Source organism: Anolis carolinensis, chromosome 4 (genome assembly GCF_035594765.1).
Source record: "Anolis carolinensis isolate JA03-04 chromosome 4, rAnoCar3.1.pri, whole genome shotgun sequence".
NCBI lineage: Eukaryota > Metazoa > Chordata > Lepidosauria > Squamata > Dactyloidae > Anolis > Anolis carolinensis.
Genome location: NC_085844.1, coordinates 169,145,740 through 169,173,419, shown reverse-complemented (window position 1 = coordinate 169,173,419; position 27,680 = coordinate 169,145,740). Strand labels below are relative to the sequence as shown.

General features: G+C 41.4%; 1 protein-coding gene across 2 annotated transcripts in view; it reads left to right on the top strand.

Annotated features, from left to right (window-relative positions):
- Positions 1–27,680, top strand: part of raver2 (ribonucleoprotein, PTB binding 2) — a 58,982-nt gene that overhangs the window by 549 nt on the left and 30,753 nt on the right. For both annotated transcript variants that reach the window (XM_008109311.3, XM_008109310.3), the window contains exon 2: positions 26,405–26,471. In XM_008109311.3, the coding sequence (XP_008107518.2) occupies positions 26,405–26,471 (67 nt within the window). The remainder of the gene's footprint in view (positions 1–26,404; positions 26,472–27,680) is intronic.

Here is a 27,680-nt window from a genome sequence, read left to right as displayed (position 1 = left end):
AAAGACAAGGGGCCCTTCCACACAGCCCTATATCCCAGAATATCAAGGCAAGAAATCCCTTGCTTTGAACTGGGTTATCTGAAATGACTTGAAAGCACACAACAACCTCTTGCAGGCTGATGTATCCCATATTCAGAAATCTGAAATAATTCAAAATTGTGTTGTAGAAGGTTTTCATGGCTGGAATCACTGGGTTGCTGTGAGTTTTCTGGGCTGTATGGCCATGCAGACTAGGACACGGAACAATGGCTTCAAACTACAGGAAAGGAGATTCCACCTGAACATCAGGAAGAACTTCCGCACTGTGAGAACTGTTCAGCAGTGGAACTCTCTCCCCCAGACTGTGGTGGAGGCTCCTTCTTTGGAGGCTTTTAAGCAGAGGCTGGATGGCCATCTGTCAGGGGTACTTTGAATGCGGTTTCCTGCTACTTGGCAGGAGGTTGGACTGGATGGCCCATGAGGTCTCTTCCAACTCTACGATTCTATGATTCTATGTTCCAGAAGCATTCTCCCCCAGGCAGGAAGCAGTCAGGCTTTGAAGCTGCAAGGCTATTCAATGCTAATCAAGGTGGCCAATTGCAACATTCATATTTGCCTCAAACAGACAAGAGTTCTTTCTCCCATCCTGGACATTATTCCACAGATATATAAACCCCACTTGCCTAATTTCCAACAGACCTCATAACCTCTGAGGATGCCCGCCGTATGTGGACACACTGCCACATATTCCAGTTTAAAGCAGATGTTGTGGGATTTCCTGCCTTGATATTCTGGGATATAGGGCTGTGAGAGGATTTGGTTAAGTTCAGAGTCCAACACTTTTAGTTGTGAGGCTGACACAGGGACAGTTGAAAGATTAGGGAGAGAACTTGACTGAGGCCCCTTCTACAGAGCTCTGCAAAATCCACATTGAACTAGAGTATAAGGCAGTGTGCGCTCAGATATTGTGGATTACAGTATCTGCCTTGATATTCTGAGTTATGTGGCTGTGTGGAAGGGCCCATAGGCACCAATTGAGTTCCAAAGAGTGAGAGGACTTAAGTTCAGAGTCCAACGCTTCTAGTTCTGTGGGTGACATAGGGACCAATTGAGACGCAGGAAAGAACTCTACTGGGGCCCCTTCCACACAGCTGTGTAAAATCCACATTGAACTGGATATGGCAGTGTGGACTCAGGTAATCCTGTTCAAAGCAGATATTGTGGATTTTCTGCCTTAATAATAATAATAATAATAATAATAATAATAATAATAATAATTTACTGCCTCCATCTCCCCGAAGGGACTCAGGTGGCTCACATGGGGACAAGCCCTAAAAACATGGTTTTGATATACAATTAAAATATTCTGGGTTATATGGCTGTGTGGAAGGGCTCTGAGTCCAAGAGCCCACATGTGCAGCTCTCAGGGTAACATAGAGAACTTGGCTAAATTCACAGTCCAACACTTTTAGTCTGAGGATAGCCCCCCCCCCCCCCCATGGCACAGTGTGTTAAACCCTTATGCTGGCAAGACTGATAACTTGAAGGTTGGGTTGCTGACCTGAAGGTTGCTGGTTCGAATCCAACTTCAGGCGTCCCCTGGGCAACGTCCTTGCAGATGGCCAATTCTCTCACACCAGAAGCAATTTGCAGTTTCTCAAGTCTTTCCTGACACAAAAAAAGTCTAAGGGTGACATAGGGACTTATTGAGCTTAAAAGACTGAAGAGATAACTTTAGTGGGGGCCCTTCCACACAGCTGAATACAATCCCACATCGAACTGGATATTATATGGCAGTGTGGACTCAAATAATCCTGTTCAAAGCAGATATTGTGGGATTTTCTGCCTTGATGTTCTGGGTTATATGCCTGTGTAGAAGGGCCTTTAGCCCAAGAGCCTGCACTTTTAGCTTTCAGGTTGACATAGGGACCAATTGAGCTTAAAAGACTGAGGGCAAGACTTTGCCAAGTTCAAGGTCCCACACTTTCAGCCCTGAGGGTGACATAGAGACCAATTGAGCTTAAAAGACTGGGAGACGTTGTCCATAATCAGGGTCCCACACTTTTAGGTGTGAGGGTGACATAGGATCATTTGAACTTGAAAGACCGAGGAGAGTGCTTTGCTAAGTTCAAAGTCCACACTTTTAGCTGTGGGTGTTGCCAATTGTAATCCAACCAGGGAGAGGGTGGATGAGCTCCCTCTATCAGCTCTAGCTCCATGCAGGCACATGAGAGAAGCCTCTCACAAGGTTGATAAAAATATCAAAACATCTGGGTGTCCCTTGGGCAACGTCCTTGCAGACGGACAATTCTCTCACGCCAGAAGCAACTTGCTGTCTGTTTTTAGGGTCCCACACTTTTAGCTGAGACCAATTGAAGCTTAAAAGATTGAGGAGATGAGGGTCCTTCGATACAGCCATATAATACAGAATATCAAGGCATAAAATCCCACAATATCTGCTTTGAACTGGGTTATCTGAGTCCACACTGATGTATATTCTGGTTCAGAGCTCTGAGGGTGGCAGAGGGACCAATAGTGCTTCAAAGAGTGAGAGGGCTTTGCCAAGTTCAGGATCCTGCACCTTTAAGCTGTGAGGGTAGCATAAAGACCAATTCAGCTTAAAAGTCCATGTTGGCTACGTTTAGTGTCCCACACTTTTAGCACTGAATGTCATACAGGGGCCAGTTGAGGGCCCTTCGATACAGCCCTATATCCCAGAATATCAAGCCAGAAAATCCCACATTATCTGAGTGTGGACTCAGATAACCCAGTTCAAAGCAGATATTGTGGGATTGTCTGCCTTGATATTCTGGGATATAGGGCTGTGTCGAAGGGCCCTCATCTCCTCAGTTTTTTAAGCTTCAGTTGGTCTCAGCTAAAAGTATGGGACCCTGAAAACAGACAACTTCTCTACCCACACTTTTAAGTGCAGCTGGTCCCTGTATCACACCCACAGCTTTTTTTTGTGTCAGGAGCGACTTGAGAAACGGCAAACAGTCCTTAGCTCTGAGGGTGACATGGGGACCAGCTAATGCATAGTTGGTTATGTATTGTGTGCCAAATTATTTGTATTGGTTTTAAACTTTGTACTTTGAGTCCCACCCATGGGAGAAAAGCAGGAGAGAAATGATGATGATGATGATAATAATAATAATAATAATAATAATAATAATAATAATAATAATAATAATAAAAAAAACAATTAAAAGAATGCGGAGAAGAGTTGGATAAATCCTGGGTTCCTACAGGTTGAGTATTCATTGTATGTAAATCCAATTGTTGTGGACAAATCAGGAAGCATTTGTATAACAATATGCTAAATTACAGGAGGAACCAACAAAACCCTTCTAATAATCATATTTCCTTTCCACTCTCTCCTGCATAAAAATTGTAAAAAAATAAATAAATAAAATCAAGCGCCAGGCAGAATGTATACATCAGATCGAAAATTGGTCCCTTTATAATACAAAAGAGTGAGAAGGGCATAAATCATTCATGCTTGGGATGAGAGGCGTTTTAGATTTCCAGGTTTGGAATACACCTACCTAATGAGATACCTAGGAGATGGGACACAAGTCTAAACATAGCATTCATTTCTGTTTCATAAATGATGCACATATCTTGAAGGTCGTTTTATACATAATATTTTACATTTTAAATAATGCTGGGCATGAACGTTTGTGTGCCTTCAGCCTCAGCCACCCATTTGGACAATTTTGGATTCAGGTTGCTGTGAGTTTTCCAGGCTGTATGGCCATGTTCCAGAAGCATTCTCTCCTGACATTTCACCCACATCTATGACAGGCATCCTCAGAGGTTATGAGGTCTGTTGGAAATTAGGCAAGTGGGGTTTATATATCTGTGGAATAATGTCCAGGGTGGGAGAAAGAACTCTTGTCTTTTTGAGGCAAGTATGTTGCAATTGGCCACCTTGATTAGCATTGAATAGCCTTGCAGCTTCAAAGCCTGACTGCTTCCTGCCTGGGGGAGAATGCTTCTGGAACATGGCCATACAGCCCAGAAAACTCACACCAACCCAGTGATTCCATCCCTGAAAACCTTCAACAACACAATTTTGAATTATTTCAGATTTCTGAATATGTGATACATCAGCCTGCAAGAGGTTGTTGTGTGCTTTCAAGTCATTTCTGACTTATGACAACTTTAGATCACAAGGTTTTCTTGCCAAGATTTGTTCAGAAGGAATTTGCCCCTGCCTTCCCCTGAGGCTGAGAGAGTGTGACTTGCCCAAAGTCATCCAGTGGATTTCAGTGACCTGATGAGACTTTCTCTTGGATCCTAGCCCAACATGCAAATGCCTCTCCAAGGTATCCCCCTTCATTGTATACATGCTTTAATAGCTAATAGTAGCTATGGTGATTATCTGAAAGCTAAGTAAACACATTTACTATACCATTTCCAAAGCCAGTCTTTTGAATAGCCTGGTTTCTCACAAGCCCCTTGATTTAATCATTTACAAACTGCATCTTAAAGTGCAGTTTTAAGTAAGGCACTCTTTGTATGGATCACATTTTCAAGGCATAAAGTTGCAAGACTCATACAATTTTGTGGCATTTCTTTATTATTCAAATCGAGGAGTGTAGACAGAACTTTTAAAGAAGGTTCTAAAAATTAGAAGATTTCAGAATTTAGGACAGAAAAACTTTACTAGTAAAAGTTATAAAGTGAGCTATTCCCCATCCTTACATGTTTTGGGACTCAGATTCCCACTTGCTCTAGTGAGTCTGATTATTGGGAAAGGGGGGGGGAGGAGTTGCAAACTGGATTATGGTGGAATAGAGAAGATCCATCTCTAGTATTAATGTTATATTTGACATATAGAAAGCTAGCATTGTGCAGTTGAGTGATGGATTATATGACTCTGGAGATGATTCAGGGTCTGAATTCTCACCATGGAATTCCATTGGGTGATCCCTCTCAGCCTCAGAAGAGGGAGGGCCTTTCTGAAATAATCTTGCCAAGAAAATCTTGTGATTGAGTCTCCTTTAGGGTCACCATAAATCAGAAACAATTGAAGGCACATAACAATGACAATCCCTAAATGCCCCAAAGCTGCCAGATCCTATCTGCTATTAAAAGCTAAACTGTATTAAACCTGGTTAGTCCTTGGATTGGAAGTGATCAAGGAATATCACTCCGCTGCTGCCAGGAGTCGCGGTGTTGCAATGGGTTAAACCCATGTGCTGGCTAGACTGCTGACTGAAAGGTTGGGTTGCTGACCTGAAGGATGCAAATTCGAATCTGCGATATGTAGTGAACTTCTGTCTGTCAGCTCTAGCCTGTCTCTTGCCTAAGAAAACTGTGAAATTCATGCAAGCAGCAGATGAAGATGCACAATGACTGTTCTAGTGTTAGTGGAAATTGGAGACCACATAATGGTGATGAAATCTGAGCACAGGGAAAATATAGGAGAGGCAGGAATCTTTTCAGTCTAGTTTTTCTTGTCACCCTAAATTTGTAGACCGTACTCTACATTGTGTAGAACTGAATCACTGGAAATGTGTTACATCAAGATTTATGGGAGATCTACTGATTTAACTGCTGTATTCTAACTGGAATTAACAATTGGATGTAGACCTCTGATTACTAATTACTTTTCAAAAATTACTTTCCTAACTTTTTCATATTGTTTGATCCCAACAATTGTACTAAACCAGTGGTTCCCAACCTTTGGGCCTCCAGGTGTTTTGGACTTCAGCTGCCACAATTCCTAACAGCTAGTAAACTGGCTGGATTTCTGGGTTGAAGTTGAAAACACCTGGAGGCCAAAAGGCTGGGAACCACTGTACTAAACCATTCATTTCTAAATGCTTTTAGCTTAAGCAGGATATCAAAACAAAACAGTGTTGGATGTAAGAGAGTGAGTCTCTTCATTTTCTCTTGGCCTTTCCTTTACGCTCTTGGTAGAGTGCCTCACATTGTCATGTCTTTGTCGTTCAAGCAGCAGACACAGGCCAATAGCTAGTCTTCATTACTGCATTGATGAATTTGAGAATAACTAAAAGCTTGATAGTAGTTTAAAACTGAGAGTAAATATGTGTTAAAACTTAATTTGATTTCTACACCTGTATAACAATATTTTAAAATATTACTTCATGGGTATCTCAGAATAGAAACTTTGTAGGAGAAATATACCATATACTCTAGGTTGATAGAAATTATTTGCAAATTGCCAATCATATCCAGGATCTTCATGCTAAAATGGTTGCCTGATTCGATGGGATCCAGATTTTCTGTCATACTTGATAAAGGACTATACCTGGTGAGCTTTGGAGAGGCTGGTCACTAGAAAATTAAAGTTTTCAAATAGAGGAAATAGTTATAAGGAACTCGGTTGAAATAAGTAAACTTTTAAGAAGGTAAATATATCATTTTACATTTGTTGTTCTGCCTACACAATATCTTGCTCTCTCTTAGTTTTCATCTCCCATTTTAGCAAGCATTCATTTGCAGTCTGCACCTCATTTTAGTTTGACTAAAATCGTCTTTAAAGGTTCTATTAGAAAAGAACTAGTTGGTTCTGATGAAAACTACACTGATGAGCAAGATAACATCAAATGTACTGTGTACTTTTGTGCATTTGCCCCTCTTAGCAGACTAATGACTATTGCTAACTTTGTTTATGAATGACATAATGCAATTGGATGATAAGCAGAACACTTTAGTTAACTATCAAGTAGAAAGATAAAAAAGTTGGCATCTCAATTGTGTGGAAAATGGCCCATCACACAATTACAGACATTGTGCCAATTCTTCTGACTTATTTTGAGATGGCCATAGGAAGATAGGCACTTTGAAACCTGCTGCTTCTACTCTTTGTGTACGTCTGGGGGTCATTAGCCTCTCAAAGACCTTGGAGAGTTGCACCCTCACTATCTCTAAACATAGGGCAATTTTAACCATGTTTTGGGACCTCTCTGGCTCCCTAGATCGCTTTTTGAGTATTTTTTTTCAGAGAGAAAAAGTAGTTTTAAAAAAACAACCTTTTTTAACCCTGGGTTACACAAGGAGTCTTCAAACGTAGTGGAAATATGCTCCAGAGATCTAAAATGTCTGATATGAATCAGTTCTTGGGAATTCTCAAAGAGAAAAACTCGTTTGAGCACAACTATCATCTGTGAATTAGGTTGTTATCTCTGTTCAGTAGTGTTTGTACTTTACAAATGAATGTTAAAGTCTCTTGTTTTTTGTTTAAAAATCTTAAAAGCCAAGTCAAAAGCTTACAATCTGTACTCAGTCTACTTGTTACTATAGTTGCAATGTTGTTCTGGAAGATTTACATTTATTTCGTATGCTACTGTGTTTGTGTATATGTCCAGTTTCTTTAGGAGAGTTTCAGTAAGTTTTATAACTTTAGTCTGTTGATGGTTAACATCTAAGCTACACTCTAAAGAGGAAGCATAGAATTCATTTTTAAAAACAGATTCAAGCATAATAGTACTTCAAGAGTTTTCTGGTGAGCAGGTTGCTGCTTTAAGCTCGAAAGTAATTTGAGGACATGTATATTCCTTGTGCAAATAGGACTGTAAAGAGTGTTACCAAAAAAGGAGCTCATGGCTAAGATGTTTTCATTTTTCTTGTCAGTGCTGCCTGAGTATGGTTAAAGCTCAAACTTTATCTAAATTGCTTTCCTCTGGCTAAATACCCGAAAGGCACCAGATTCCATCTCATCATGGAAGCGAAGCACATGAGTGTACAGATAATCTACACAGCTACATTTTGACGATGCAAATCAGGTGTCTCTTTGAATATGCAGTTCATGGGCACATCTACACTGAACACTTAATTTGGAAGAACCCTGGATCAGCTATGTAACAGCCAAATGCTGCATGGAGCTCATCCCAGGTAACACAGAGCAAGGCCACTTTAACACAGCCTTGTCTCTGTTCAACAAAGTTGGGGGAGAGTCCAAATTCTGACCCAGTATTTGGAGTATCCCCCAACTTTGGGCCCATCTAACAGTTGGGCCATTTCCATAATATAACTGGTTATAACTGTTCTCACGTCCATCCTGTGTATTCCAGGAGACATTGGATAACACTTATCATCCCCTCCCATCCTCCATTTTGTGTCTTCAATATGGGTCCTACCAGTCAGCCATTGCCTGTAGTGACAGGAAGACAGGGCACTCTGGGAAAGGAGGGGTAGAGGAGGAGGTGATTCCTTTCCCCCCTCACTTATCACTCCATTGCCCTGATATCACTGCAGTTAACAGTCAACCAGTAGGACCCTTGTCATGACTGGAGATTGCCATGGCATGAAGAATGGGATGAAGCTGTAAGGGTGACTGTCCAGTGGCACCGAACCATGTTTAGCATCATCACTAAGCAGTTAGGACTCCCTCCTAACCCTATTTTACAGCCATATCACCCCATGCTTATTTTCTTGAGCAAAAATGAGAATGGATTTATGCAAAAGGGTGGCATCAACAGATCTGAAAAATAAACTTTTCAGATATTCTAAACTATCACCCCCCAAAGAAGCAACAACAACAACTGGGCAACAGAGGCATGGTATGGGCTGCCTGGAAAGAAAGGAGGAACCCATAGTTTCACTAACTTTCATATCAAGTAAGCCAAAGCCAGGAGTTTTCTGGTAAAGGCCATTGTTTGTTGATTGGTTTCAAATTTGCACAAAAATGTTAGGAATGTCAGTTTTAGACAAAATTTAGTCAAAAATAAGGTTTGTCAAAATCATAAATTCTAGATCAGAAAAAAAGATATTCAGTGTGTTTGTTGTGGATTAACACTAATATTGGCTCCCAATAGATTAAATTACAAAACCTAGTGACAATTATCAAGCGTATGGATTTGTGTATCATGAAAGACATTTTAAATTAAAATATGCATATTACTTCAGAATGATTTATAAATATTTAAGACAGGATGGATAGATAGTATTGAGAGCCAGCATAATGTAGTGGTTTGAGTGTTGGGATGTGACTTCGGATTCCGCTTGAGCATGGGAATCCACTGGGTGACCTTGGGTGATTCATACACATTCTGCCCCAGAAAACTCAGATAGGTTCACCTTAGGGGGTTCATACATTGGAAATACAAAGTCTGATGAATCTTACCAAACATATATATTTGTATAGAATGAAAGATATTTTAAATTAAAATATGCTCTTGAGAATTATTCGTAAATGTTTGAGTGTGTATGTGTGGGTGTTGAAAGCCAGCATGGTATAATGTTGGACTATAACTCTGGCAACCAGGTTTGATCCCCTGCTCCTCCATGGAAATCCACTGGATGACTTTAGGTGAGGCAGATGCTTTCAGCTCTAGAAAATCCCACAATAGGTTTACCTTAGGGACTTCATAAGTCAAAAGTAACTTGAAAGCATACTCCAGTAACAATAGTGTTATTGCTACCTTACTTTTACTCCCTTAGAGTATTTTTCAGAATTCCACAGGACTTTTTCTATGGCAGCACCCCAAGTTTGGAACTCTGTCAAACAAGGTTAGGCTGTTTCCAGCCCTTTTGAGCTTGCCCAAGAGGTAGCAAAATAGTACAGGTCCACATGGCTGGCCTTTAATGCTTGAGCTTGTTCTGTTTTAACAATTTTAAATTTTATGTCTGTTCACAGATCGTTTTTAGAGGCTATTTTAATGTGTTTTTAAACTGCCTTTCTAATGTTTTAATTGATTTTATTCTTACTAGTTTATTGCCTCCAGAATACTTACAGGCAGGGGGGCAATATGTAAATGTCTTAAATAAATGAATAAAATAAATAATTTGCTCACACATTTTGGGCTTGATTTTGGAAAGGAACTGTCAAGGACAGAACGCCACAAGATTCAAAGTAACAGAGTTTATTAGATTACAGAACTCAAAAAATGCCCGTAAAACACAAGGGCCAGGCAGTTTTTGCCTTTAGGAGCAAAAAGGGGCAAAAGTAAATGTTCAAAAGATAAACCGGATTAAACCGGAGTTTAATCCGGGTAAAAACAAACTGCTTGCTTCAGCCTGGGTATAAACGAAACGAAAGCCAAGGAACAAAAGATACAAAGAATGCAACTAATTGGCAGCAGATTCCTCTCTGCTGCCAACACTGTGCTTAGAGTAACTTGCGTCGCTCCCCCACACACACAGCAGACAGGATCTCCAACACGAGTAAATCAGCCAAGGATTGTAGCAGTTGAGTAGACCAGTTCCGTTCCGTAGATCAAAGCCAGAAGCAGACGTTTGTAGTTTTTCCAAGTCCAAGAAGGGGGGAAGACAAGCCGTGGTCAGTTCAGTCCGAGTTCTCAAAGCAGGAGATGGCGTCCGTCAAGAAGACGACGGAAGGTCAAGCTAATAAGAGTAAGCACAGGTTTGCACAAACAAATGCCCACACAATCCCTCCCGCCGTCTGACCCTGGATTCCAATCAACTTACGTCACAGCACAGGAAAGCACACAAGTCTTCAGGGAAGCGTCCCACACACACACGGATCCCAAGCGTTTGCCCAGATTACCTTGCCCAACGCAATTTGCAATTGCTCTCAAGCCCCATTTTATGCCAGTTACAAATCTTCATCACTGTCAGCTGTCCTCCTTAACCCGGGCGTTTCCTCATCACTTTCCTCGTCAGAGCTGGAACACCTCTGACTACGCCCAACAGCATCTCCAGCTGTGGATCCCGTCCCATCCCTCCAGCTAAACCATGGGTCTAATCCTGAAGGTCCCCATTCATCTTCTGTCCCATCATGGCCAGTGGCACCCACTTCCTCCCTTACCCGAGTCCAATCCATCTCATCCTCCTCTGAGCTAACCAGCCCCTCCTCCATTCTCTCCGTAAACCCTTCGAAAGACTCCTCGTCAGATGGTGCTGCAAATATGTCTCGCAGTCTTTTTCTCTCTCGCTCCTCGAGAGTATCTGACTCTCGAGGAGTCTTACGCCCACGTCTGTCAGTAACAGAGCCATGAGGCTCAATCATAACACTATCCCCTCTCACAAAGGCCTCCTCCCCCGATGGCGGAGAAGTGGCAGTGATACCTTCCGCTATAGCACCACGACGACTAGAGGTATCAAGTTTCAACAGCGAACGATGAAAGACTGGATGGACCTTTAAACTAGACGGTAAACGCAAACGAAACGCAACAGAAGAAATCTTTTTAACGATAGGAAAGGGACCCAAATACCGAGGCGCAAACTTTCCCCCAGCCTGTTTAATATGTTTGGAAGATAACCACACCAAATCCCCTTCTTCCAACTCCTCCCCTGCCTGCCTGTGGCGGTCAGCCTGAGTCTTCTGCGTTGCCTTAGCTTCCAACAGTAAGCGACGGGCAACATCATGCAATGCAGCCATTTCCGAAGAGCGGTACACAGGGTCCGAAGAGACCACATTGGTCGACGGCGCCACACCTCCCCGTGGGTGAAAACCATAAGTTAGCTCAAATGGCGTATGCTGACTAGACGTGTGCACCGCATTGTTGTAAGCAAATTCCGCCACCGGTAACCACTTTACCCAAGCCGTGGGTTGATCTAAACAAAAACAACGCAGATACTGCTCTAAGAGCCCATTAACCCGTTCCGACTGTCCATCCGTTTGCGGATGGAAAGCTGAAGACACGTTTAACTTAGTCCCCAAACACTCATGGAAGTGTTTCCAAAAGCGTGACACAAATTGCGGAGCCCTATCTGAAATAATCACCTCGGGTGCTCCGTGCAAACGATAGATGTGCTTTGTAAATAGTAAGGCCAACGTAGGGGCCGCCGGAATGGTTGAACAAGGAATAAAATGAGCCAGTTTACTAAATAAATCCACCACCACCCAAATACAAGTATAACCCCCAGACTTAGGCAAATCTGAAATAAAATCCATGGAAATGATTTGCCATGGCCTCTCCGGAACAGGTAAAGACGATAACAACCCTCTAGGGCGCCCAACAGGCGTCTTACTCTGCTGACAAACGGCGCAGCTGTCACAAAAGCGCAGAATGTCTTGCCGCATCTTTGGCCACCAGTAACTCCTGGTGATAAGCTGTACGGTCTTGAACCTGCCAAAGTGCCCAGCCATGGGTTCGTCATGGTGGGCTCTAATCACCTCCAACCTGAGGGTCCCTACTGGTACGTAAACCTGCCCCCTACGCACCAATACCCCGTCTTGATCCTGGAGATGCGGCAGTATGGTACGGTTACCTGCAGAGAGCAGCATCAGTTGCTCCTGAGTCCACACATCATCCTTCTGAGCCTCAAGGATCTGGTCATGTAACCCAAGCTCATTATCTACAACACACAGAGAGGCAGTAGGCAAGATGGTCTGACATACTACCTGCTCATTGGTCTTAAATTCCGGCTTGCGGGATAAAGCATCGGCCCGCAAGTTTGCCTTCCCCTCCACGAACTGCACCTTGAAGTTAAACCTGGAGAAAAACAAAGCCCAGCGGATTTGACGCTGGTTTAACTTCTTTGCTGTTTGCAAGTGCTCTAAGTTCTTGTGATCAGATCTGACCACGATCTGGTGCCGTGCCCCTTCAAGCCAGTGCCGCCACACCTCAAACGCCACCTTAATCGCCAACAACTCCTTCTCCCATATGGTATAGTTCTGCTCGAAGGGTGTTAGTTGCCGCGAGTAAAATCCACAGGGACGCAAGGTCCCTGAGGAATCCTTCTGAGACAATACAGCCCCCAACGCGTAGCTAGAAGCGTCCGCTTCTACCACGAACGGTCTGTCAACATCAGGATGGGTTAGTATGTTGTCCGATTGAAAACTAGACTTTAGTTGTAGAAACGCCTCGTGAGCTTCCCGCCCCCACACAAATGGCTGTTTCTTGCGCAGAAGCTGCGTCAAAGGTACCGTGAGCTTTGCAAAATTCGGAATAAACTCCCGGTAGTAATTAGCGAAACCCAAGAACCTTTGTACATCCTTCTTAGTCTTCAGCTCCTGCCATGAGTTGACGGCGTCAACCTTATGTGGGTCCATTTTAAGTTCCCTACCTGACACTACATGACCTAGGAACTCCACTTCAGGCACATGAAAGACGCACTTGGAAGCCTTGGCGAAAAGCCCATTAGCCCGCAGTCGGTGCAGAACCTGCTTGACATGTTGACGATGTTCTTTCTCGTCCTTAGAAAAAATCAAGATATCATCCAAATAAATCACTAAAAATTGGTCAATTAGGTCCCTGAACACATCGTTCATGAACCTCTGGAATACCGCAGGAGCATTACAAAGCCCAAAAGGCATGACTCGGAACTCGTGGCATCCGAAACACGTGTTAAATGCCGTCTTCCATTCATCCCCTTCCCGTATACGGATTAAGTTATAAGCCCCCCGCAGGTCAAGCTTGGTAAAGACCTTAGCCCCTTGCACCCTTGATAACAGTTCCGAGATTAAAGGCAGCGGGTACCTATCCCGAATGGTGTATTTGTTTAGGATCCGATAATCGCAGACCAACCTAAGTTCCCCAGTCTTTTTGGCTACAAAGAATACCGGTGCCGCAGTTGGAGAACTAGATGGGCGAATAAACCCCTTGGCTAAATTTTCATCTAGAAACTCCCGCAAAGCTTGCCTTTCCGGTACAGTCAAGGCATACAGCCTCCCTGCTGGCAGTTTCGCACCTTCTGCCAACTTGATGGCGCAATCATATGGCCTGTGCGGTGGTAATTTGTCCGCTTCTCTTTTACAAAATACATCAGAGAACTCCCCATACTCAGCAGGCACTCCCTCCATATCAGAATGAGTAACATTTAGAGTGCAACAATCCTGCCTCTTTAAGATCACTTTACGTGTTGCCCAATCTACATGTGGGTTTACTACAGCTAGCCAATCCATCCCCAGGATCACATCATATCTAGGCAAGCTCGTAATATCCCACACAAACGTTCCCGTTACTCCCTGCACCTCCCACGTTACTGCTGAGGTTTCATGGTTAACCACCCCAGTCTCCAGCAGTCTCCCATCTGCTCCTTCCACCCACACGTCGCATGCCTTGCGCACTCTAGGAATGCCATGCTTCTTAGCAAACTCAATATCTACATAGGAGACCGTAGCCCCTGAGTCCAGCAGTGCCAAAGTAGAAACAAGTTCCCTTCCCCCAACAGATAATGTAATGGGTACGAAAACATGCTTCCTCCCCTCAGTTGACTGCTTGAGGAGCCCTAGTGCGTTGGACTCACGTCGCACTAGGGCTGGCCTTTTCCCGAAAGCTGGGAAGGTTTCACATTACAATTTTTGGCAAAATGCCCAGCATTCCCACAGTACAAACACAAGCCCAGCTGCCTCCTACGGCTCTTTTCCTCTGTAGACAGCTTTTTAAAGACCCCAAGCTCCATGGGCTCTTCCCCCATCACCACAGGTGCCCTGGTTACATGCATGGGTGGCGCACACATTGCTTTTGAGTGTTTACGAGCCTCAAACCTTGCGTCTAAACGCAGCACCTTAGCTACTAAGGCGTCCCAGCTTTCAGCCGGCTCCAAGCGTGCTAATTCATCCTGGAGCATATCACTTAACCCGGCAGTAAATAAAAGCATGAATGCATTTTCCCCCCAATCCAGCTGGTGGCGATACAGGTTAAACTTATTTAAGTAATCCAAAACAGTCCCCTTTCCCTGTTTCAACCGATACAGAGCCCACCCAGCGTTCTCCGTGCGGAGAGGATCCCCAAAAGTATCAGTTAACAACTTTTTGAAATTATTCAAATTGTCCTTGACTGGGTCATTTCCCAAAATTAAATTAGTGGCCCATTGTCCTGCGGGACCGGTCAACAAACTCAAAATAAAGGCCACCTTGCTAGTGTCTGTAGGAAAAGCATGAGCACTGAGCTGAGAAAAATAAAGCTCCACTTGTGCCAAAAAGGTTGGCAACTTGCACCTGGTTCCGTCAAAGCGTTCAGGAGTCAAAACATGTCCTTTCACAGCCTGAGCTGTTTGGATAACGGTAAAAGCCGTTTGCAATTGGTCTACTTTGGCCCTTAACTCATCCATCGTCTTCCTGACGGGTTTATTGCTGCAATAAACTTTTTATGGGCGTTGGGCAATCTGTCAAGGACAGAACGCCACAAGATTCAAAGTAACAGAGTTTATTAGATTACAGAACTCAAAAAATGCCCGTAAAACACAAGGGCCAGGCAGTTTTTGCCTTTAGGAGCAAAAAGGGGCAAAAGTAAATGTTCAAAAGATAAACCGGATTAAACCGGAGTTTAATCCGGGTAAAAACAAACTGCTTGCTTCAGCCTGGGTATAAACGAAACGAAAGCCAAGGAACAAAAGATACAAAGAATGCAACTAATTGGCAGCAGATTCCTCTCTGCTGCCAACACTGTGCTTAGAGTAACTTGCGTCGCTCCCCCACACACACAGCAGACAGGATCTCCAACACGAGTAAATCAGCCAAGGATTGTAGCAGTTGAGTAGACCAGTTCCGTTCCGTAGATCAAAGCCAGAAGCAGACGTTTGTAGTTTTTCCAAGTCCAAGAAGGGGGGAAGACAAGCCGTGGTCAGTTCAGTCCGAGTTCTCAAAGCAGGAGATGGCGTCCGTCAAGAAGACGACGGAAGGTCAAGCTAATAAGAGTAAGCACAGGTTTGCACAAACAAATGCCCACACAATCCCTCCCGCCGTCTGACCCTGGATTCCAATCAACTTACGTCACAGCACAGGAAAGCACACAAGTCTTCAGGGAAGCGTCCCACACACACACGGATCCCAAGCGTTTGCCCAGATTACCTTGCCCAACGCAATTTGCAATTGCTCTCAAGCCCCATTTTATGCCAGTTACAAATCTTCATCACTGTCAGCTGTCCTCCTTAACCCGGGCGTTTCCTCATCACTTTCCTCGTCAGAGCTGGAACACCTCTGACTACGCCCAACAGCATCTCCAGCTGTGGATCCCGTCCCATCCCTCCAGCTAAACCATGGGTCTAATCCTGAAGGTCCCCATTCATCTTCTGTCCCATCATGGCCAGTGGCACCCACTTCCTCCCTTACCCGAGTCCAATCCATCTCATCCTCCTCTGAGCTAACCAGCCCCTCCTCCATTCTCTCCGTAAACCCTTCGAAAGACTCCTCGTCAGATGGTGCTGCAAATATGTCTCGCAGTCTTTTTCTCTCTCGCTCCTCGAGAGTATCTGACTCTCGAGGAGTCTTACGCCCACGTCTGTCAGTAACAGAGCCATGAGGCTCAATCATAACAGGAACTTAGCATCTTCAGACATTTGTCGAGAAATACAGTCTAGTATTCTGCAAGGCTTATTCATGCTTACAACACACTTATAAGGAGTTTACACAACACAGGGCCCTTCCACACAGCATATAACCCAGAATATCAAGGCAGATAATCCACAATATCTGCTTTGAACTGTGTTATCTGAGTCCACACTACCATATAACCCAGTTCAAAGCAGATCATGTGGGATTTTATACAGCTGTGTGTGAGAGGCCACAGACTTTTCTTCCTGCTTCAGATTTCTTCCAGCGTCTGCAGAAAATATACAAAAAAAATGGTCTGTGTATAACAATACAATACCTCACTTGCCACCCGAAGAATAGGGTGGCAATGCAAGGAACTTGTATCAGGCCCCTTCCATATGGCTGTGTGAAAGGGCCCTCAGTTTGGGAAAACTTTCAGCATTTACAAGTACAGTATATGAAAATGTGAAAAATGAGGGGCCAGAAGCCCAAACAGCTGATTGTATTAGCTTGGGAGGGGGGGGAACCTATTTAAGGAGAATGCAGAAAAATTCATTTTCCGTGAACTTGATTTCTGTGTTTTAAGTGTATCATTGATACTGTAGCAAAACTAAGTTTAGAATCATGAATATCAATCTTGTTTTCATTATAATTGTGATCCTTAGTATTCAGCTATAAATTTTTATTTTCTTTTGGCAAAAAATAACTGGCACAAAATAAGACATACTGGATTTTTAAAGAGTTCTTCATTTTAGTCCATTTGGAACAAAGTGAAACATATCTAGAAGCAAATTGTTTTGGAAATGTTGTAATTAATGTTTTAATGAACTGCTTTGCAATCCAATGGCCTAAATCCAGTGTGATGCTGATTTGTCCCATATAACTTTTCTTTCCTTCCCCTTCCTCCTACATTCCTAAAATTTCTGGAGGAATTTTTAGGATGCTTAAAAGCAGGGCTGCAATAAGAAAGAGAAATTTGTCCATACCCCTCCAAAAAACCCTCTGTCCTGGTTGTGTGAGTTGATATCTAACACAGAGTACTATATCTAAACATGATAATTTTGTGACAAAACTCAAATAAACATAACCACTTTTATGCATGGCATAACAAAATCACCTTACATATGTAAAGGAGCTTTAAAATATTTCATATTTTTCAGCCCCCTCCTTACTTTCTTCCAAAACATTAAATTCTTAATTCCAGTAAAACATTTTTACCTTGGTTTCAACACTTATAGAAATTTTACATCTCTGTGTATAAAGAACCTTTCCCTGTTTGTCAACAGCTCATTAAATAAGTTGCTGTCATTGCATTAGTTTTACGTAACAACTATATGACATTTTGGTGTCGCTTCTGTGAAATATCTTCTGTAGTTTGGCATTAGAAACATTTTTGTTCTTGGTCCTGTCATATTTTTTGCTTAGGTTTGCAATGATATGTTATGTAATCGAAGTTTTAAATTGTTAAGCATACTTTTTTTGAAGCTGGTCTCATTGAATTAAGTGAGACTTTCTTCCAAGTAAATAAATATAGGATCATGCTGTAAAATTAAAAATTCATAGGATGAAAATAATTGTATAGCATATAGAATATGAAACCTAATGTTTCAGTGCATTCCCATTCCTTCAAATAAATATTCTTGTTCAGAATACAACTTGGAAAGTTACTTACAAAAGATATTCATCATACAGTACTTGTACAGTACATGACTGGAGAATTTGAAAAGTAACCCATTGCAGTTGCTTCTTGCAATGTTGAAAATGTAACTTGTAGCACTTCTCATTGTGTTACAATTATTTTCCCATTACTTTTGAGAGGAAAAAGTCCTAGGAATCATAAAGTTATCTAAATAAAAGTTTAAATTCCTTTAAATAGAAGTTCTTACTCATTACATTAATATAGGAACTACAGCCTTATTAAATGCATTGCCTTTTAAACATGACTTTATTGTATTTTCATTAATTTAAAATGTATCTAGTTACACAAAGATGTGTTATTTACTTTTCATTACTTCTAAGCTCAGGTTCAGAAATTATTCAGTTTTAGAGTGAAGAAACCCAGCTAGCATGGTGCAGTAGTTTGAGTGTTGGACTAATACTGAAAAAACAGTTGTGCTACAACTTGTCCATGGAAACCCACTTTGTGGCCATAGGCAAATCACTCACTCTCAGCCTTAGCTGGGAGGCAAAGGCACTTCTGAGCAAATCTTTCCAAGGAAACTCTTGATAGATTTCTCTCAGTGTTGCCATAGGTCAGCAACATTGAGTCAATATTTGAAGGCATATAGCAATAATGGTGAAGAAAACTGGTGGAAAGAGCAACAACTATGGTAATTAAAAATGTGGTGCTGGAGGGGACTTCTATGGATAACCCGGACTGCGAAAAACAAACAAACAAACAAAAACCCAAATAGATCCGAGAGGAAATCAAGTCTGAACTCTAGAAACCAAGATTACTAAATTGAGTCTTCGTTGTGCTTTGGCATGTCATGAGAAGATATGACTCACTGCTTGGTAAAGTGAAGGGCAGTGTAAAAGACCATTGCAGGTACTTAATCAAATACTTAATTGAGAAATCCCTGAGTTTGCAAGACCCGAGCAGGGCTGTCGATGACTTGGAGATCTCTCGTTCATAGGGTTGACTTGATGGCAGTTGAGAATAACTCAGGAGGGAGGGGAAATGGACACTGCTGTATTCTTTACAGCAGAGTTGGAGCAGCACATCAAAGTTTGGTTTTGGGAGCAAGATGTGTGGCTTTTGTTCATCTGGTTTGGCACGCCACTCTTTGAGTCATTTGATTGGCTACAGAGATTTCAGCTCAAGAAAGAAAGAAAAATAGAAAAAGAAAGAATAAATATTTTTAAATTAAGATCTCATCATGCTGCAGTTCACGGCAGAAGATACACTTGGGTAACAATTTCATTGAACATAGTTGAAATCAGTTCTATGTAGAATGCACAAAATTGCAAAAAAAAAAGAAAAATGAGGAAACTCCATAGACACACTCTCTATTTTCTCACTTCATTCAGTTGCTTTTTAGACTACGTAGTGCTGTAACTATGCATAGTATATATTCAGTTCTTTGAAGTTGTTTTTAGTGGCTCAAAAACTGTGATTATTAATATTAAGGAAAGAGATACTCCAGAAGAGTATAGAGTAGTAATTAATACTCTGTTCTAGTAAAGACAACAAAAGAGTTTTGCAGTACCTTAAAAATTTAAACATTTATTTTGGGATACATTTGCCTCCAGTGGCACAAAGGGTTAAACCACTGAGCTGCAGAACTTGCTGACCAAAAAGTCGGCGGTTCAAATTCAGGGAGCAGGGTGAGCTTCTGCTGTTAGTCCCAGCTTCTGCCAACCTACCGTGTTTCCCCGAAAATAAGACAGTGTCTTATATTAATTTTTGCTCCCAAAGATGCTCTAGGTTTTATTTTCAGGGGATGTCTTACTTTTCCATGAAGAAGAATTCATATTTATTAAAAATGAACATTTATTATATCCTGTACAATAGTTGTCATCACAAACCAGAATAACCAGACAAACTGTGAATCCTGTCAAGAATTTCTTGTTACTACCATTATTTCCATGTACAACAATCTATGGTACGTACATTTACCAAACCTGCATTCTCTGGTGTTCTGTTCGGCTGGCATGCTTCCAAACACAAACGGTGCTAGGTCTTACTTTCGGGGGAGGCCTTATATTTAGCAATTCAGCAAAACCTCTACTAGGTCTTATTTTCTGGGGATGTCTTATTTTAAGGGAAGCAGGGTAGCAGTTAAAAATATGCAAATGTGAGTAGACCAATAGGCACTGCTCTGGTGGGACGGTAATGGCGCTCTATGCAGTCATGCTGGCCACATTACCTTGGAGGTGTCTACGGACAATGCTGGCTCTTTGGCTTAGAAATGGAGATGAGGACCAACCCACAGAGTTGGACTCAACTATAATCAATGTCAGGGGAAAACCATTACCTTTATGTAAATGTTAATTTGGCCAAATGTATGGACTCCTTCCCAACTAAATTCAGTATGTTTTCCCCCCTCCCCCAATATATCGATCTATAAGGGCTTATAATTCAAGAGGGGATTTTGCAGACCCCTCCCCAAATGTATATGACCTTAACTGAATTAAAGGGAGCTAGTAGACCTTGTTGAAGCTTTGCCTGCCTCAAAGATCAACACGAGAGAGAAATATTTATAAGTGATATGCTTTATTTATTTATTTGCTGAGTACATTTTAAGCACTCAGTTATATTGTCAAATAGGCAGAGAATACCACATGGTGGGGAGGAAGTAAAACTGAGATTCTATAGAGATTAAGTAATAAAGCTATTATGAAATCAGTTTATAGAATCATAGAATAGTAGAGTTGGAAGAGACCTCACGGGCCATCCAGTCCAACCCCCTGCCAAGAAGCAGGAAATCGCATTCAAAGCACCCCCGACAGATGGCCATCCAGCCTCTGCTTAAAAGCCTGCTGAACAGTTCTCACAGTGAGGAAGTTCTTCCTGATGTTCAGGTGGAATCTCCTTTCCTGTAGTTTGAAGCCATTGTTCCGCGTCCTAGTCTCCAGGGCAGCAGAAAACAAGCTTGCTCCCTCCTCCCTATGACTTCCCTTCACGTATTTTTACATGGCTACCATGTCTCCTCTCAACCTTCTCTTCTGCAGGCTAAACATGCCTAGTTTATAAGGCTGTTAGACAAGGGACAAAAAGAGCAAGGTATGAGAACATCAGTGAGAAATAGAATTATGGCTGTGATTCTAATACTGATTTTTTAGTTATATTCTCTTTAGAGTAAGTTCACCTAACTCCAGCAGGTCTTACAATTATAAGATGTGCGGTTAGGATCAAAATATGAAAGTCAGGAAAAGTGTGCTTTTCTTCCTGCCTCCTCTACTAACTACAAGATGTGCATGGTGTTGTGTTGGGTGAATATTTTGAGTATTCTACTGTGACAACGGTGGAAGTTTGAAGAAAGTTGATGAAGAAGGAACCAATACAGTAAGGGGTACATGTTGTGCTCCCTTGAAAAGGGAATCTTCCAGCTGTCATAATATCCACCTCTGTATTTGGTCTCCTTTGAAAAAGTCAGCATACAAATTGATGAGTAAACATGATTTAGCTGTTCCTGCTGTTCCTATACTTATTATAGGGCTCAGTCTGTGGCGCAGGCTGGAGAGCAGCTGCAATGAATCACTGCAATGAATCACTCTGACCAGGAGGTCATGAGTTCGAGGCCCACTCGGAGCCTATGTTTGTTTGTCTTTGTTCTATGTTAAAAGTCATTGAATGTTTGCCTATATGTGTAATGTGATCCGCCCTGAGTTCCCTTCGAGGTGAGAAGGGCGGAATATAAATGCTGTAGATTATTATTATTATTATTATTATTATTAAACTTTATTTGTATCCCCCTAGCATCTCCCGAAGGACTCGATGCGGCTTACAAAGGCCAAGGCCTCAACACACAATATAACAATACAAAACAAAAAGCAAATTAAAAACAATTAAAACAGTATAAACAACAAGCAATAACAATACGCTAAAATAAATAAATAAATAAGTAAATAAGTAAATAAATAAATATTATTAGAAAGTCTCCAGTTTTGCTCCAAAGGGCCAGTGTGGATGAATAATACAGTTCTGATATCCTCTCAAAGCATCCATTCTGTTTGCTGATGTTGAATCAATAGTTGAAATCCACAGGTCAGAACTTTAGAGTCTAGCAGTGCTATCTATAAATGCAAACATGGTCAGGCTGTAGAGCATTGCCTAATCTAACAGGAAAAAAATGTGTTTTCAACACCAGTTGGTTAATTTAGTATGTTGTATGACTTTCTTTAAAATATTACAGTGAGCCTTCAGTATCTGCTAGGGTTAGCTTTGAGGAACCCCAATGGATACTAATCTCATTACTGTATATACAGTAACATAGCAAAATGACAAACAAATCTACAGAGCCAGTGAAACAATAAGAGGCTACAGTGAGGTATAGTGCTCACTATGTGACAAAATCATGTGGGTTTTTAGAGGGATTTTTTTGAGCATCATTTGGTTGAATGCAGAACTCGTGAATACAGAAGATTAATTGTACTTTCTAAGTTTCATATCTTAGGATAATTCCCAGTATACCTCCTTACTGTGTCTTCTGTGAGCATTAACTATATTTTATATAGAAAAAGGTGTTCTCTGTAATAGCTGTTTGTTTTTTTTTCAATGTGTGTATTACAGTGATGAAAATAACATAACATTTCCAATAGATTTCAACTTGTGTCCATATTCCTATAACTGGAATTTCCATTTTTGTTACTGTTCTTCTTGCCTCTATATATATATACACACACACACACACACACACATATATATACATACATACATACATACACACACACACACACACTTATGTATTTATTTATTTATTTACCATATTTATATCCCACCTTTCTCTACCCCGAGGGGGTCTCAAGGCGGCTTACAAACAGCACTTGTGCATAAAACATAAACATAAAATAAATTATTAAAATTGAGACAGACATAAAAACATAATTAAAATACAATCCAGTATAAAACACATCATCCGTAGACAAGGTTTATATAAAGGGGGGCAAGAATGAACCACACACATGCACTCACACGCTAGGCAGTTGTGCTTGATTATTGAGTAGCAGCAGTAACTTAGTATCAGTGTATACTAAACAGTCTGAGGAGCTTCAACATGTTTTATTAACATGGCATTTGACAGCTGTTAACCGATGAAATAAGAGACCAGTATCCAATTTGACTAGAAAGAATACACTTGATCCTGCTCAGATCAAACCCCATTACTCACTAAGCTCTGTATATTGAATTAGCAGGTTGGCAAAATGGGAATATGCTATGATCTAGGAGACTTTGTAGAGCTGAGAGATTTGTTTATAACCAACTGAGTTTTGCTGGAGTCTTATAAGGTACTCTGTGTATTTAAGAGGTACCTGATCATGTTGCTTCGTTCCAAACTGTATGGTACATTAAAAGTATTTTTGTGCTTCAAATGAGATACATCAATTTCTTTGGCAAACGTAGCTGCTGGGCTCTCATCTGGACTGAGATTGCAGCAATTTTCCTCCCCCGTTTTCCAACCCAAAATAGTCACATATAGCTTTCTTTTGCCCTGAAGGTGTTGCGTTGAATAAATTTAAATAGGAGGAAAAGGAAGAAACAATATCCTTCTTCCATAGTGCAGACTTGATCTGGAACAGAGCACTCTGGTCAAGAGAGAAAGCCAATTACACATTAGTTAAAACACTTCAAATACAATGTGTAGTTTGGCCCTTAATCATGTTGTTATTCTGACATTGCCCCATGACACAATGGCTTCATGTAACCAGCAAATAGAGGAGATGTGCTATGTCCACTAAAGGCACAGCTGTTATCTGTTGGATAGTTTCCAGACCTCCTGGGATGGTTCTTAGCTTCTCTGTATGGTATTTTCACTTTATTCTAGATTGATTTTTTTAAAAAGCCTGCATACATTATTTTACATTCTTGTAAACTGCTCTAAGTGTTATATGGCTACTAGAAGTGCTCTCTATATATATGGATATCAAGGAAATAAATTCAAATGAACAAGCTCATGAAAGAAATCAGTGCAAGTAAAAATCAGTCTATTTTGGATGGGAAAATACTTTCTTTCAGTCCTTAGCTTTGGTCCAAGTTTGAGTGATCTGATAGCAGATTGTTATGTGCAGGTGCTTCAGTTGTTTGTCTTGGAGTACACAAGCGTGATTTCTTTTCCCATACAAGGTGACTTGGTCTTTCCACTTTTACAATTGCTTGTTTTATTATAGCAGGTAATTCGTTGGTAGTGGCAGCCAATCTGTTTAAGAGGTTGAGCAAGGGGAGAGAAGTAGTTTAGTGCACATACTGATTTTGTAAAACAGAGGCACCCCCCCCCCCCCACACACACACACAAATGGGCTCATGGTGGTGATTTTCCAGCCAGACAGTACAATAAATGTGGTCAAGAGTTCAATTTTCAGTCTGGTTTAACATCGTCATTGTTATAACCTTCTATCCATCCCATCCATGCAAACTAGTACCTCCCTTGTCTTCTTTCTATCTAGATAATTAATCTAATGTACGAGGGTTGAATGAAAAGTAATGCCTCCACCTTCGTAACTCCTCAACAGATGGCAGTACTGGGATGCGGCAAGTACTGGCATGTTCAGTAGACTCCTCTGCAGTTCCATTTGGCGGGAAGCCTTAGCATTAAACGGTTGTGTTGTTAAAGTGCAAAGTATGGAACCCTGCGCAGACGGTCAGTCAATGCGACTTAAGCACCGTGCAGTCACTGAATTCTTGACAGCAGAAGGTGTCACCCCAAAGGAGATTCATCAGAGAATGCAAGCTGTTTATGATGATTGTGTTGATGTGAGTACTGTGTATTGTTGGGTGAGTAAGTTTAAAGATGTTGAGGTGGGAACATCTGAGTTGCATGACAAACCAAGAGTTGGATCTTCCCATAGCCAAGCAAAGCAATAATGTGACCCACACGTTCTTGTGAAATGCCGATTATGCTTGAAATTTCTCTCTGAGTGATATGACGATCATCCTGAATCAATCTGTCAACTTTTGCTTGAGAAACTCAGTGGTTGCTATCACAGGACATCCAACTCTTGGTTTGTCATGCAAGTCAGATGTTTCCACCTCAATATTTTTAAATTTACCTTCCCAATGATGCATAGTACTCACATCAACACAATCAACATAAACAGCTTGCATTCTCTGATGAATCTCCTTTGGGGTGACACCTTCTGCTGTCAAGAATTCAGTGACTGCACGTTGCTTAAGTTGCATTGACTGACCGTCTGCGCAGGGTTCCATACTTTGCACTTTAACAACACAACCAACCGTTCAATGCTAAGGCTTCCCGCCAAATGGAACTGTAGAGGAGAGTCTACTGAAAAAGCCAGTACCTGCCGCATCCCAGTACTGCCATCTGTTGAGGAGTTATGAAGGTGGAGGCATTACTTTTATTCAACCCTCGTATAATGCATTTATGACAGTTTCAAAAAGTAATAATGATGGCCTCATTTCAGAAGATGTTCTAGAATTTCAGAGCTTTAGCTAATAGAAGAAATTCTCCATTATTTGAATTGACAAAACAGATCAATGACTACCATATTGTTTCAATTTGTCTGGTGCAATTTCTCTTCTAGTTCTGTTGACTGATACTGTTCACTTTTTATTTGAGCCTATGGACCTAATTCTGTACACTTAATAAATGTAATTTTGCATTATAAGTTCCTGCTTCATGTCACGCCCATTAATTCACCCTTCCCACCCTTATGTATGGGATTGGCATGACCAGGATTCAATTCCCAGGTCATGGGAGCCAACTGAGTAACCTTTGACAAATCACAAACTATTTGCTTCAGAAAACCCCATGATAGGTTTGACAGGCTTAGCATTAGGTCAAAATTAGGCCTACAATAACAACAGTTCTCAATCCTACCACTTTAATATTTCTCTTTGCAGTATAACAGCCCTTTGAAGCATTTAATGCCTGTATTCCATAGAGATTTCAACAGAGCTGCCTTATAGAAAAGCAAAAGCATTATACAGCAAATGAAATATAAATTCAGTACTTCTCTATCCCCTTGTTTGTGCTACTAAAGTACATAATTTCAGAGTGAAATCTTAATATGTTGTACAAGGAAGATGCAAAATGCTAGTAGCAGATAAGAATTGTCCTGTAATCATAGGTGTTGCTAGAGGTAATTGATGTCATGTGTAACATTATCCCTTCCCTGTAGCAAGATGGTTACAGCTTAGATTCAAGATCCCATATGTAGTGGCTTATATTTCAACTAAAGAAGGAAGTAATGTATCTGAGTAAGGAATTTCATAGTGACTGATTTTGTTGTATGCTATAGCAGATATGACTTCGAATCTTATCAAATTGTTTACTGTACAGGGTGTTTGAAAAAGAACTCCCAAGTTTTTAGTATAAACACATTAAAACTAAGGAGTTCCTTTTCAAACACCCTGTATAATCCTTACATGATAACTCAATACTGGGCAACACAGTCTTTGGTAAAGTTTTTCCACAAAGGGCGAAAAAAAAACCACTTTAGGAATTTTTGCTTTTAAAGTCTCTTATTAAAGTAACTTTTCATCTAATTAATTTCTAACTGTTATCTTAGCAATAATTGTTAAGCATGATTTCAAAACCATAGCACTGAAATAAAAATGATGAGTGCTCTGTAAATTGTTGTTTGATATATTGTCTTTTCTTCTTTTTATAGGAAATACACGATTTATTAAAAGACTTCGAATTGAAGTACTGTTATGTTGACAAAAACAAAAGGACAGGTAAGATTCAACTTTCAATAAACTAAAAACCAGGAAGGAATGTAGGGAAATTCCAGTGTGATCAGATGAAGTGTGGAAAAAGTGGGCCAAGTCTGGGTCCGTTAACACTCATTCACACCCTGACAGACAGTGATTTGGCACTAGGTCCGAACCCATCTCCATTCTGCTGGAGCAGTGTGTGGAAATGCTATTTGAAGCAAATTCACTCTTGAACTTTCAAAAGTTACTGTAAATAATGTAAATAATGGAGTTTGGATTATATAATTTTATTTCCTATTCTAAACCCAAAAAGAATTAGCAAATTCTGCTCACCATACACAGTCAACTCCTCACACTCATGAGAGTTAGGGGAGCAGGATGCCTATGAAAGCGTAAAAAACAGGGTAGGGCTTCTTGTAGGCTCAACAAGCTTATGAAATGGGAGGTGGGTGGTGGTGGGGGGTTCCCAGTGGGAAGAGTAGGAAGAATGTGCATCTGGTAGCCAGGCGATCCTCCACTGTCTGCATATTCACACAGTAGCCAGGCATTTCGGAAGGAAGAGGGGGAAGTGATCACAGGTGCTGTCCCCCCCCCCCCCCTGCAACCTGGGGCTGCTCTATGCACTTTTGCAAAGCAGACTAGCACTTTGCCACACACACACTTGAAAACTTGGACCACCAAGTGCAATTTTACACAGCAGCCCAGCACTTTAAAAAGAAAATAAGAAACGAGTGATTACAGCTGCTGCGCCCAGACACACACCTCCAGAAGCCTGCGGCCTCTATGTGCACAATCACATAGCAGCTTCACACTTCAGTAGGAAGCCTTCCAAAGCTGGCTGCTGTGCATGCTTCTGGAGATGATTGACAAAGTCAATTGCTGGTGCTCTATCCTCTTGAAGCCAAACACATCCGAGTGGGCATTTGGAAGGGTTGAACAACAGCAATATTCCTCACCAATTGCCTCCTGCACAGTTGGTGAGGGAAATTGTTGATTTTCTGGGTACTTGAATCTGGAGGCTGCTATGTGTACATTTACAGATTTCAGGATGGGTTTGGCAGTAGCCATGATGCTTGCTGGCACTTTTTCCTCCTGAAGCTCCTAAAGCTGTGTGAATGTGCCCATGGCCATCTCTGCATTGGGATGGGCAGGCCCAGTTTTGGAGGGGCAGGGGTGAACTTGTGTACAATGAAATACATGGATGCCGAAACCCACAAATGTGAGTAGGGG